The sequence below is a fragment of the Knufia obscura genome (genome assembly GCF_036327395.1).
Source record: "Knufia obscura strain CCFEE 5817 isolate CBS 148926 chromosome Unknown scaffold_5, whole genome shotgun sequence".
In the NCBI taxonomy this organism is placed as follows: domain Eukaryota; kingdom Fungi; phylum Ascomycota; class Eurotiomycetes; order Chaetothyriales; family Trichomeriaceae; genus Knufia; species Knufia obscura.
Window position 1 is genome coordinate 1,278,444 of NW_027042691.1, and position 13,287 is coordinate 1,291,730.

Here is a 13,287-nt window from a genome sequence, read left to right on the forward strand (position 1 = left end):
AGCTGCAAGTATCGCGCAGGAAGGCGCGACTAGCCAATGACGTTGCCAAGGTCTATTCCGCGGTGCTGGCGTCCTCCCCAGTCCGTATCGGAGTTTAGATTGGAGAAGCATCAACTTTTGGCTTCAGCCATCAATTACAGCAGCGCCCGATCCACGCCGGCAGTGACGTCTCGGAGATCTTGGTGAGGGAAGGAAGGGGTGGCAGATGGCTCCTGTCAGTTTGCGACCGTTTTCTAACGCTGCTGGAGGATTTATCTGTGCCAGCTGCCGAAGGGGTGTCCTGGATCTGAGCAAACAACCTGGCCTTCGACCACTGCACGCCTCCCCCATATTTCAACGGCCCAGGCGTCGCGACTTCTTTTCCAGCAATGCTACACTAGCGAACCAGAAGCCGGAAGGAAATACACAAGACGATGCCGAGACTGCAACTGCAGCAGAGATACTCCAAGCCCGGAAGCGCAAAGCAGGAGGTGCTGCTGCGGCAAAGACATCCCTCCGGAGAGTGGCAGTTGAGGCACAACGCTCGAAGGATGGGAAGCTAGAGCGCTCACAACGGCAACCCGACAGCACTTCGCCCACCAAGCTGGTCACGGCCTACGCAGTCGCTGAACGCTTCGATCTGGCCAAAGTCGTCGACATCCTTCGCAGCAAGGGCTACGAACCGGATCCTCTGTCAACGGGCCTCTACCCACAAGTCGTCCACGTTCAAATCCCAATCTCCTCCATCTACCGCTCTACGAACCCCTCTGCACGGGACTTGAACTCGTCCGAGATAGGTGATGTCTTTATCTTCCCCTCCGGCACAGTCGTGACATGGGCTCTACCAGAGGGCTTCACTTCTTATCTCGCAACTCGAACACTCTCACCCGCAGCGGAACAGCCACACAGAGAGCCAATAGAGACAGAGGACTTGGACTACATAGAAGACTCTTCCCGAGAGCACAGCGGCATAAGAGGCGAAACCATTATACTGGGTACCCGTCCCTCAGCATCTTCACGGTCACATTCCGACAACGATGATCGTCCCGACGAAGTACAAACCCAGACAGTCGACACCGTCCTTTCCAAAATTGCCTTCAGCTCCGGCTTTGCCCGCAGCACGAAACTTGCAATTCTAGAAACCTCTCTCTCCACCTACCTCGCCTCAACCTCCCAAATACCTCAACTTCTCGCCCGCGGCTCTCGCCTCCCTTACTCCATCAGCCGCCGCTTCATCCTCCGTAAAACGGGCGAACTTCTCCTCCTCCGGGCTCAGCTCAACCTCTACTCCGAACTCACAGATTCGCTGCCCGACCTCTTCTGGGACAGCAGGCACGAACTTAATCTAGAAAGCTACTACGATCAGGTCGGAAAGGCCCTCGACGTCGGCATTCGCATCAAAATACTGAATGAGAAGATGGACTACGCAGGCGAGATCGCCACTGTACTGCGTGAACGGCTCAGCGAGAAGCACGGGTTGTTCCTCGAGTGGACCATCATCGTGCTTATCGCCATCGAAGTCGGCTTTGAAGTGCTCAGATTGGCCAAGGAAGGCTTCTTGAGCGAAATGTTTGAGAAGAGTAAGCAGGGAAAGACCCATTCAGATGCGACGAAAGTGCCGCTGCTTGAGGAGAAGGCGTGAGGGCGAAACTATAAACCACATTGATGCAGTTCAAAGCAGCTTAAAGCACCCACAATCCAATCTGCTGCTGTGAAGCAAATAATTGTTTTAGCGCGAGATACCCAGCTCAATTCCACCAAATTCACTTCTCCTTAACCTGTACTGTCAATGTCCTTTCCTAAACTGTCCGTCGTCAAAAGCGCGGTCTTCGATCCCACCAACCTTGTTCATTGCGCTGTTTCATGCTCAGGTCTGACTGAACTTGCAGTTCACGGTGGGTGCCAGGGCGCGTATCGCAATGCCGCTTTTGTTTTGGGGCCTGATGCACCTGATTTGATTGCCTTATTGCGCTTCCTCTAGCGTTGAGGTTGCTGTGATTAGTGTTGGGGTCCTCGCTGGATGAGTTGGTGATATGGAAGGCCCAATGCGTTGAGGATGAGCCTGAGGGAAGAAGTGAATGTGTACCATGGGAGAGAATGAGTGGAGGCGCAGGTAGTAAGTTAGTATTCGTATTTCATGGTGAAACGGGCTGGCGACTACTCCTTTCAATCTTTCCTGTCATGACAGGTTTTCCGTAAGCAAAAGAGCACCTTCCTCGAGAATAAAAACGAGGCTCAAGATTCCGGGGAGATGCCGCGGTACCCTCTAGGTTTCCAGCGGAATGAGAGTTCGAGGTGTGTTGATCCTACATGGGGTGAAGAGGAGTCTAGATTAATTAATGGATCGTGAAGCAGATCCATTACTTGAGTGGCTAGGTAAGTCTTGCTAACACTGGATACTGTTTGGTTCGCTTGTGATCTAGGGGCATGTCGTCGACGTGCATACTTCTCTCTCCAAGGCATCGACTGAGTGTTGGACCTCGATGTGCCTCATTATTAAGTTGTGGGTTGGCACTACCGGGGACCATGGCTTTGGTTTCGAGAACATGTTGTCCACGCGATGTGGCGGGCAGGAACACTTTGTCCTGTGGAGACCGGTTGCAGATCTCGCAGCGGTCTTCGCTGCCATATCGTGTATTGGAGGCATTTCAGGTAGGTACTAGATGATTAGTTTGTCTTCTAGATTGTAGCAGGCCTGCCCTGTAGGCTGCTGCGTATTAGGCGAGCGAGGATCCCTCTTGAACTGCAAACTTCTGGTCTGGCCACCGTTTTCAGTGTCCACTCGCTACGAAGGCTGGCGAGAATCGTAGGAATTAAGCGTGGCGGTGTCTCGGACTTAGGGCTATTATCGTTTTTACTCAGACTCTGTGGAAAGTGCATTGACATAGCATCTGGTATCCCGAATCGTCGCAACCATGGCATGACTTCTGTGCGCTCGCTCTTACACTTACGAACATCAGCGGTCCAATGATGCAACCATCAGTGTTAGCTTTCAGATACTGTTGGTCAGACAATTCATGTCCTTATCATCCGAAGCGTGACATGCCCGCGGCAGGTCATACAGTAGCGGTATATTGACGGCGTAGGCGTATCTGGCACCTTCTGCGGCCAAGCGACATTGTGGCTGGCCATAATCTCGGCGTACGTCCGTCGACACTCCTGCTTACACAAATGGCGTCTTAGATTTGGGGAACGATCGCTATACACTGTTAGCAAGGCTCTGCTCTGACTTATACTACGGTGAAACTCACTGTACCCAGGTCCTAAGATCGTGGATGTCACCATTCGGACGTCGTCTCGGGATAATCGCATCCATCTCCCTCTTGAGATACCTCTCCCAACCATCGTGCACTCGAAGAAAGCAGTGCCAACACAAATGTGCTGTACCGATGGGCAGGCTATACCGACAAATACACCAATACAGCTTCCGCACCGGTTCGAGCTCATCTTCGGTCATTTCCGCGTGTTTCTGCTCAGCAGGGGCAAGATGCATCGCATTCCACTGTTGCAGTGCCTCTTGTAGCATCACATCGTGCTGGTCGTCAGAGCACTCTTTGCAGAACGTCCATATTCTGTGATCAGCCCACCGTTGAAACGTTGCTTCGAGGTACTTCCGGTTCTGCTGGGTACACGGCGCACACAGCCAGTCCTTAGCACGGCGGTGCGATATGCGTGTGTCCCCATTATGCCAATGTCTGGGGTCCTCGCAGCGGTAGAACTCCATATTGCCGCTCGGGCCCTGAGAGTCAAGCTGATTGTGCGGACACAGCGTGCTTGGACCCTCGGATAGTCCCCATTCTTGCTGCAGGTTGACGGGTGGATCTTGTTCGTCCTGTGGGATGTCCGAGTGGATCGGCAGGGGTATCCGAATGTTGCCGCATCGGACACGAAGGTATCGCCCAGGGCCGGGATGGCTGAGAGATAGAGGATCGCGGAAAGGGTTCCAGTCCGGCCAGGGAGGATTGCCGCAGACGCGGTTCCATGCTTTGAGCATATACCAGTCCTCTCGTATGAATTCGCCTGCGAAAATCGTGTGCATTGGTCCGCTGGTGTAGTTCAGGAGTAGAGCTAGGGGACCACCTGGACCAATTTGCCACGCTTGAGGCGGTGGTACGGGGTTCAGAGGTGCAGGCGCAGGTGCGGGCGCAGAAACTAAAGCTGGTCCATTCTGTGCAGTGGGAGCAGGTGGAGGCGGTGGTATTGGATTCGGAGCCGTAGATGCAAGAACCAGCGCTGGTACATTCTGTGCAGTAGGAGCGGGTTGAGCGTTCGACCCCAGTGCATGCGACTGGTCCAAAGGCGTTCCGAGTTGATTTGCAGCTGCAACGAGTGTCGCGCTTGCGTTCTGGAGTTGAGTGGCTGCTGCGACGAGTCGATCAGCGGCAGTAGATTGAGCATTCAGTCGGTCTGTACCAGCGTCGACTTGCGACGCAGCTGCAGTAGTATGCCCTGCATTCGCTGTCGGAGCTTGAGTATCTGTAGCATTGTGCTGAGCGCCATCGTCCGCGGCTTCAATGAGGGGGTCAGAAACAGCATTGTTTGTCCCTGGGTGACCCTCCGTCACCCTACTTGGATCTTGTGTGCTGGCCTTAGCGCCAGTCCTTCGCCGAGTAGCAGATGCGCCCAGCTGGCTGTCGGAGGTCGTTCTTTTCGGCGGCATGGTCCGATATTGAATTGCTTGATAGGATGTTAGTTTTCCAATATTCTACTCACACTGTAACTCTGGGGAGCAAATCCCTTCATTTTGAGCTATCGTAACGATTGGCCTGGGTTGAGTCGTCAATACGAATGCAAACAATGAGCTCTGAAAAAGGTTGATTGGTGCTAATTTGGCCTTACCTCTGCCGAAAGCAGAATCTCGCACAAAGGGATTGAGCACACTGCATAGACCCACAGGGTACCATTCACCACGCAGATGTTCCACTGTGTCGCGCTGTAATCCAATCTTGAAGAGATTACCCAGTGCCTGTCCCCTCGAGACTGCCCCTCTGCCCACCCTAGGCTTGGTCACAATCTAGGTTGAGAGAGGAGCACCTTTCTCTAACATCGTCATACGTGTCATCCATGCCTCCTCGACACATATGGGAGTTGTAGTTATGGCCGGCAAGGTTGTTCAGGCCTAGGGCGGTCTCCCATTATATATCGTAACCTACATGTGGCTGGCAGTCGGCCTTCTCGTACGCCTTGCACCCGACACCAGTCTGATCAACCTGATAACGTGAAAGTCGATAGAACTATTGAACACGACTCCGAGACGCGAGGCTGCCGTCGTATTGGCTGGAAAATGGCTTCCCGAAGACTTCCTGTTTCCCACCCATCGGGAGCGTCAACACATTTTCCGGAGGTGACATTGTCGAGGAGCGTACCGCCACCGAATTCTCGATTTTGGAACAGCGTGACTGTGTATTTAGTAGCTGCCGCGGCACTGCTGGCTGCTATGACCAAAAGAATAGCCGTTGCGAGTGATCGCATAACTTTTCAGGAGAAACTTCAGTAGTAGAGACAGGAGGAGGGTGGATTGCGCAGTTAGGTCATGAAGCAACCGATACATGACACATCGCTGTTAGCACAGGGCGTTGGTTCACGGGGCTGGAGTTGATCGTCTGTGTCTTCTTGTCTACTACATGGTTCAGGCTCCCCGTGAATTATGCCGGAAACGACGACCACAATGGTGGGCAAGCTCGCTCTTCACGCTACAAGGAGGTGCTGAGGCGTGGTGGCAGGGTTCCAGCCGTGCGTGCTGTACATCGAGATGGTTCTTAAGGTCAGGCAAGATTGAGCATACGCATGACCGCATATTTACAGCGTCAAAGCGCAGCTGCAAGTCGACCGAAGCTCGATATTGTTCGTCTTCGCTTGGGATTCTGTTTCATGGTTGGCATCGAAACGGCACAACATTGAATCAGTAGAGAGGAAACATCGACGAGAACAATCACGTGACAGTAATTTACGCTTTGCCGAATCCGGCTTCGAAGCTCTCAATCTCATCAATTATTCTTTTACAATCTTTGCGCGCGGTCACTCGCAGACCGTGCACGACAGTCGTCTGACGCACCACAAAGCCAGCCAGAACAACTGCCGTGAGCATGATGCAAGCGAGGTGAACAGCGCAACAGAAACTTTCACAGCCTGATCGGTGATTGTTCGGGATCCTACTACCGATTCGAGTTCGCGTGGTCTCCGAGCTCGCACAGCTGCAAGCGATAGCAGAACTTGGACTAGCGTCGCAGTCGGCAGGAAGCAACGGCAGAAGATTTGTCAAGGGTTGCATAAATATTGGATGCTGAAAGAAGACCAGAGTTCATTGGTCACAGTCGCCGACATCGCTCGAAGCAAGCCACACCTGTACGCCACAGTCTCGAGCAATGTAGAAGCCTCCTCGAGGAGAACAACTCGTTCGGTGAAGGAGTACCGAAATTTGGACGGTTTGTTGTATGAGAAGGCTGAGCCCCTTATTTCAACGACATCTTCGCAGTAGTAATAAGACAAGCCCACAACCCCATGGGCAATTTCATTCCTGGAGGTTCTGGGTATCTGAAGCGGGCGCCAGCACACGGGACGCTCGCTTTTCCTTCTACCACGTCTACATCTAGGTCTCAACGTGGTCCCGAGCCACGTCGACGACTATCACTGCCCTAATTCAGACCTTGAAAGGTAACTACGAAATGAGTGGACTGCCTATGGCGGAAACAGGCGACAAGTGAGGCAGTGACACGCAAGCTTGAACTGGTTGCGATGGGATCCCGACCACGAGCTGGGAACTACAAGCGACTTCAACGCAATCACTATAGCTGATTGTTCGTTATCTCGTGCTACTGGGTTGTGGTTTTTTGCGTACGACCATTTGGTCGCGTTGGGCCAAAATACGTTCAACACACAACCATTCGAGCCAGCGCCGTGAAGTCGTCTTATGCGCGGAGTATTCATGACTACGACTCGGTCCTCTGTCCAAGAAGATGACTCTACACTCTACATTGACCTCAAAGACTACCCCTATATTGGGCGGCATCGATGAGTCGACGTGGTCTCACGGGACACTCTAGTAGCTCAAGTCCTCTAGGAGTACGCCACATGCCTCCACGGCTCGAGCGAGATCGGTGGCATTATGCATGCACAGAGCTCGAATACTACTGTATTATTAAGGCTCTGCAGCGGAGTGAATTACTGTGCTTGTCGATAACATGGTTCTGACGCGGCTGAATTGCATGGCTCTCTGCATGGTGCTGATTAGCCATGCCTATGATTCGTTCTAATTCTCCATCGTCCGAGGGGACCTCAAGAGTCGGACAGAAGATATGATCTGTGGGGTTGACGCTCGGGCCATGAACGAGTGGCGAGACATCGACGGCTCTTCAGGTTACGAAGTACTCGTCTAAAGCCACGACATGCAAACTTTGTGCTTCGGATGCGCAGCTGTCGCGGCGACAGCGGCGACAGCGGCGAGAAATGCTGAAGTCAATCTTTTACTGACTACAATGCAAAGAAACAAGATCACTTACAGCAGAAGTGGTAGCAACAATGCGGCTTGCGGAGAAGCCAGGGTTTAGCATCGTCGGTGTGCTGATTGGTTCTCGTTTAGTTGACGTCACCGAAGCACCAATCGAAGCGTTCTCGACTCGTATCAACACCTTCTTACTTTCGATGGATGCCATGCCCATTCATGCAAGACCGGAAACATATTTGAGGAACTGCTTTCTGGATGCCGGCAATCGTGTTCTGACTTTATGTTGACCAATCTTTAGTTGCAAAGTCTCCATCTGCCATTTTTCTTCTCCAGCGAGAAGTGTCTGCCCCAGTCACGTCCGACTGTATCTACTGCACTGCGGTATCTTCCACTTGGTCCAAAGTATATATCGAGCACTCGCCTCCCGCCACTCCGTTGTCTGCTATATATTTCTGCTCATGCCACCTGTCCAACGTCTTGTGCAGATAGCTAACCATACTACCAAAGAAACATCCAACATGGCACCATCAGCAGATACCTCTTTCGCCGCCCATGTGCAACACCAGTTCTCATCTTATGAGCAGGACCGACAGATGTCCTCCAAGGATGTGATATACGCCACCAGCAATGGTGCGGCCATGCCACATCCCTACGAGACTCAACGTGTAGGAGAGAACGGTCCTCTATTACTGCAAGACTTCCACCTGGTCGACCTCCTCTCCCACTTCGACCGAGAACGAATCCCAGAACGTGTTGTCCATGCTAAGGGCTCCGGTGCTCATGGCTTCTTCGAGTGTACCGACCCAATGTCAGACATCACACTTGCTGATGTCTTCGCGACCAAGGGAAAGAGATGTCCAATCACAGTCCGATTCTCTACCGTCGGTGGTGAGTCTGGTTCTCACGACTGCGCTCGTGATCCAAGAGGCTTCTCTGTCAAGTTCAGAACTGAAGATGGTAACTGGGATATGGTCGCAAACAACACCCCAGTATTCTTCTTGAGAGACCCAGCCAAGTTCCCACACTTCATCCACACCCAGAAGCGAGATCCGTCGACGCACTTGACACATGCCGATGACTCAACCATGTTCTGGGATTACCTTTCCAACAATCCAGAGTCCATCCACCAGGTCATGATTCTTATGGGTGACAGAGGTATTCCAGATGGCTACCGATTCATGCACGGCTATGCTGGACACACAATGAAGCTCGTGAACAAGGATGGCGACTGGGTGTATGGACAGATGCATATGAAGTCCATGCAGGGCACCAAGTACATTACACAGGAAGATTCTGCCAACAAGTCGGCCGACTACTCACAGAAGGATCTGTATGAGGCCATTCAGCGCGGCGAGTACCCCAAGTGGTCTGTTGAATGGCAGACCATGACACCTAAGCAGGCCGAAGAGCTTTGGGAAACGCAGAAGATCAACGTCTTCGATTTGACACATGTTTGGCCACAAGACCAATTCCCGCGACGCAAGGTTGGTGAGTTCACTCTCAACGAGAACGCCATCAATTATTTCGCCGAGATTGAGCAGATTGCCTTCAACCCATCTCACATGCCACCGGGTCTCGAGCCATCTTCCGACCCGGTGCTTCAGTCACGACTCTTCTCATACCCAGATACCCACCGACACAGAATTGGTGTCAACTACCAGCAGTTGCCAGTCAACGCTGCCCGCACTGGCTACAAGTTCGGCAACTTCCAGAGAGACGGCCAGATGGCGTTCTACAACCAGGGTGCTCGACCGAATTACTTGAGCTCTATTGACCCCATCAAGTTCAGGACTCGCAGCACCGACCTCGACAAGACTCACGGTCACTTTATTGGAGAGGCAGTCACCTTCCTATCTGAGATCAGGCCAGAAGACTTTAATGCGCCAAGAGCGCTGTGGCAGAAGGTGTTCGATGAGCCAGCTCGTGAGCGATTTATCAACAACGTCGCTGGCAAGATGGAGGTTTGCAAGGAGAAGGAATTCATCAAGCGACAAATCGCTATCTTCCGAGAGGTTGACAACGACATTGCTGTCAGGCTTGAGAAGGCTACTGGCATCAAGGGCTACGATGGTATTGCCAACATGAAGTTCAACGGCACACACAACGGCTTTGCTAAGGATGCTTCGCTCCGAGCTGCCAATGGTGTCAGCGTGACCAAGGGCAAGTCCATCACCACGAACAATGGTGCACCCGCCAAGGGCACCCACAAGGGCTTGAACAACTGAGCAGTTGATCCTGTCTTACATGCCTCATGCTTTAGCGTTGCTGTACATTATGTTCAAGACTTACATATATGATATCCATGATTGAATGATAAAAGAATTGGACACATCAATTTGAAAACATTCCTATTTCTGCTGCGTGCTCCAGTACCGATTGTTTCGTCCAACATCCGCGGACCTTGTCGCCCCTATCGTGTTGCTCATTGCGATATGCTTACTATAGACATCCAACGATATATAGTAGTATCAGACCACTCTGGTAGCAGAGTTTGATGGTGGACAGGACACTATCGCGGGCTAATGCCGGCAAGTACGACGAGGACGGGGTTTGCAGAGCGAACATTCCTTCCTCCTCTCCGCTACGTGAACCACAACTCACCATTACCATAATAAATTGAAATTGCAATGTCTGGTTCACAAATCATTGCACAAAGACGGTGTACCTTTTGAATAGCTCATATGCACAGTATCCATTAACAAACAGTTGCTTTTATTCCTGCTCACCTTGCGCATATATACTGTTTACTGAGAACTGACTGACTCTTTTGACCATCACATCGCCTAATCCATCGAAACATGGCGACGCCGACGCGTTCGCAGATGGCATCGACGCCTAAGAACCCTCTAACAGCTACTCCGAACCGATCAAATGCCTCACCCCGACCGAACCTAGGAGCAATAGGACACAAAACAGTGGCAGGAAAGTCACCCGCAGTGAAAACGCCAGCTTCACTACATGCCCATACCCACAGAATCAGCGTGTCCTCCCATCCCACTTCTACGCCCTTTGCAGCATCGACCATGCCAGATCAGCTTATGAATATGGACTCGCCTGCGGCTGCGCTCATGGGGCTGGGACCATCAGGTCTCACTCCGCTCCCTTTGGCGCAAGATGGCCTCGGTATCAGCACTGGCTTCCCTGGTGCTCCCAGCGTACAAGACGGACACACAAGCAAGAATCCGCAGAAGGAGAGGCATGATCGGTTGAAAGAGATTGCGGAGATCCTGAAGAAGAAATCACAGCCAAAGGGAGTCTCGAGGAGTAATGTGCAAACAGTAGCGAAGGTTCATGGTTTCGATCACTACTACGATGAAGACGAGCCCGATATACTGCAATTGGCGGGTAAGGAATACGTGGTTGTAGACGTGGTGTGGGGATCCAATGAGTCGAACGTGGCTGAAAAAGTCAGGCTCAAGCTCAATGACCCAGCGGCCGGAGAGGACGAGATTGTGCAAAAGAATGCTTCTCGAGTGCTGACTAGCAACTTGACGGAGGACTCGAACGAGAGGTTACCGTGGCATGACTTGACAGACTTCTCCGCCAATCTGGAATATCTTAGTGAGCTGGAACGCGTGAGTACCGGCTCGGGTACCAGTTGTTTCAAAATCATTGACAACTTGTATGATACCTTCCAGAAGATCTGGATTGAAGAGAAAAAACGCATGAAATGGAGACATGATTTCCATCATCTCTGCCAGAGCAATGTCGGTGCGCCAAAGAAAGATGCAGACCGTAGGCTAGGAATGACCACGAGATACTGGACAAGAGGGCGCAATTTCTATGCGAAAGATGAGCTGAAGGCTGAACTCAAAGACGAGGCGGACGATTGGACAGTGAGGTTTTCGATTGAGCCCGGGTCACCATCCATGGCAACATCGCAGAAGTGGTTGGCCGAAGATTCGCTGTCTAGCACCGCTCGCGCAGAAGATATCTTCCATGATTCTGCCGTCGACAAGCCATCATGGCTCGACCCTTTGACATCAAACACGAAAGCCGACACGAATACTATGGACATCGGCCAGTCAGCTGCCAGCACGAAGACCCTTGACGTTCACTTCGTCTGCAGTCTCGACCCGGGAATATTACTGCCTTATCATGTGGCTCAAACCCTCAATGATACAGCTAACGTGTTGGAAATGCGCCCGGAGCATATGAGCACGTTTCAACGGTCCTTGCACAAGGAAAAAGAACCTAGTGTCATGAGTGGTACACGATGGACAAGAGATCAACACACCTTCAGTAAAAGTGGTGAGCATACACAACGAATGCATTCTTACATCCTCTACACCGGCAAGCATGACTGGGCATATCCAGTGACCAAGCTCTCCTTCTCTCATCCGCGGCAATATGCAGACACACTTCCGACGCTGCGACAATATGCCCTCGTGAACTGCTTGCTTCAGTCTATCGCACCCTTGCCCGGTACAAAGCCCACTGCTTCGGCACCAGAACCATCGAAGACTCCAAGCTGGAAGGATGGGAAAGAAATGGTCATCAGAGACGGGAAGGAGATATGGGTGCGGTCCACCAGGCCCAAGTTAGAGTCAAAGCTGGATGCAATCATGGACTCCTCGAAAACAGCTGCACTGGTATATGATGGTGCGCTTCCCATCGATGTTCAGCTCGACACTGCTTCGACTGCAGCCACTACCAAGAGTTGCAAAGTTATCATTACTATCTCGGTCTCAGCGAGCATCTTCTCACGGAAAGTCCTCGCGAGCTTGAAGGCGCAAAACTTCCTTAGGCTTGATGTTGAGATTCTACCCAATGGTATTGTAGAAGTTGTCAACATCATCGGTGTTGAGCTAGAGAAGGAGAAGATGGATGATCTCAAGAAGCGTCTTGCGAGAGTTGTGAGGTGTATGGAGGATGTTGGCATGGCTGTTGCGTGGACGATCAGGGAGCTTGAAAGCTTTTAGGAAGAGCAAGTCGAAAATACAATCGAACAGACGCCGATCATCAAATCTGAGGAGATGTCTGACGAAGAAGTACATACAATGGGTATCACGGACGAGGACTTCCTCAGGAATCTCGAAGCCGAGGTGGAGGACTATCGCTATGACACGATGTAGTTCTTGGGAGCTGACGATGACATTGCTATTGATGCTGCGTAACCCAATGTCACAGAAGTCTGCCTATCAGTGTACTTCATTTCGCAGCAGCGCCGGATCCAAACTGTCGTTCGACAATCACTGTGTCCTCCTGGCAGCAGCAGAATTTCTTGATCGCCCGACCACGCCTTCCACCTTCCACGTCTCGTTCGATCGAGTGTGCCTTCCCAGCATATCAAATCCTAGCTTCATGCGCACCTTTCCGTAAGTTAAAGCCAGTCCAGTACCTTCCTCGGGACATTATTTAAGACCGTCAAGCAAATTCATCAATTTTCTTGCTGTCGGCCTTTACCCTCAGTATACTTTCATAGTCGTGTTTGGACCGTCCCAATCTCGTGTCAGAAATTCTACATACATCTGAGGCAAAGCGTCGGACCGGCATCTCCGCATTCGGCAACCCGTTCTGCGCGTCGCGTTCGTGTTTCAAATCTGTCGAGCCTGCAACTGTATGCCAAACCTTCATCTCATCATGCATTAGTTCGCGGGCTACTCTTTCAAACTGCCGTGGCGGCGGTGAAGCGGGCTGCGCACCTCGTTGCCAACCACATACTGGCAAATGCAGCCACAATTGAATAATGAACAATGTTCCAGACCAGAGGTTTCAGGACGTGTCTCGATCGCGCCAAGCACTTATCGAGATTGAGGCATATTCCACTAACCGCCTCGTGTTCTCCCGTAGCCAAGCACACAACTTTAAGACCGATGAGCAGGCTTCCAAGCTATGTTCGAAGTTCGTCGGACTTCCTCTTC

General features: G+C 51.7%; 4 protein-coding genes across 4 annotated transcripts; 3 read left to right on the top strand and 1 right to left on the bottom strand.

Annotated features, from left to right (window-relative positions):
- Nucleotides 1–36: 36 nt before the first annotated feature.
- Nucleotides 37–1,621, top strand: PMZ80_005259 (uncharacterized protein; the record flags this gene model as incomplete). The annotated part of the gene is made up of 2 exons (XM_064873679.1): nt 37–50; nt 367–1,621. The coding sequence occupies 2 exons, from the start codon at nt 37–39 to the stop codon at nt 1,619–1,621; spliced, it is 1,269 nt and encodes a 422-aa protein (XP_064730783.1).
- Nucleotides 1,622–3,142: 1,521 nt separating this feature from the next.
- On the bottom strand, nt 3,143–4,639 carry PMZ80_005260 (uncharacterized protein; the record flags this gene model as incomplete). The annotated part of the gene is made up of 2 exons (XM_064873680.1): nt 3,143–3,178; nt 3,236–4,639. 2 exons carry the CDS (start codon nt 4,637–4,639, stop codon nt 3,143–3,145), a joined length of 1,440 nt encoding a protein of 479 aa, XP_064730784.1.
- Nucleotides 4,640–7,941: 3,302 nt separating this feature from the next.
- PMZ80_005261 (uncharacterized protein) lies at nt 7,942–9,648 on the top strand (the record flags this gene model as incomplete). Its single annotated transcript, XM_064873681.1, has 1 exon — nt 7,942–9,648. One exon carries the CDS (start codon nt 7,942–7,944, stop codon nt 9,646–9,648), a length of 1,707 nt encoding a protein of 568 aa, XP_064730785.1.
- Nucleotides 9,649–10,221: 573 nt separating this feature from the next.
- PMZ80_005262 (uncharacterized protein) lies at nt 10,222–12,345 on the top strand (the record flags this gene model as incomplete). The annotated part of the gene is made up of 1 exon (XM_064873682.1): nt 10,222–12,345. One exon carries the CDS (start codon nt 10,222–10,224, stop codon nt 12,343–12,345), a length of 2,124 nt encoding a protein of 707 aa, XP_064730786.1.
- Nucleotides 12,346–13,287: the final 942 nt, after the last annotated feature.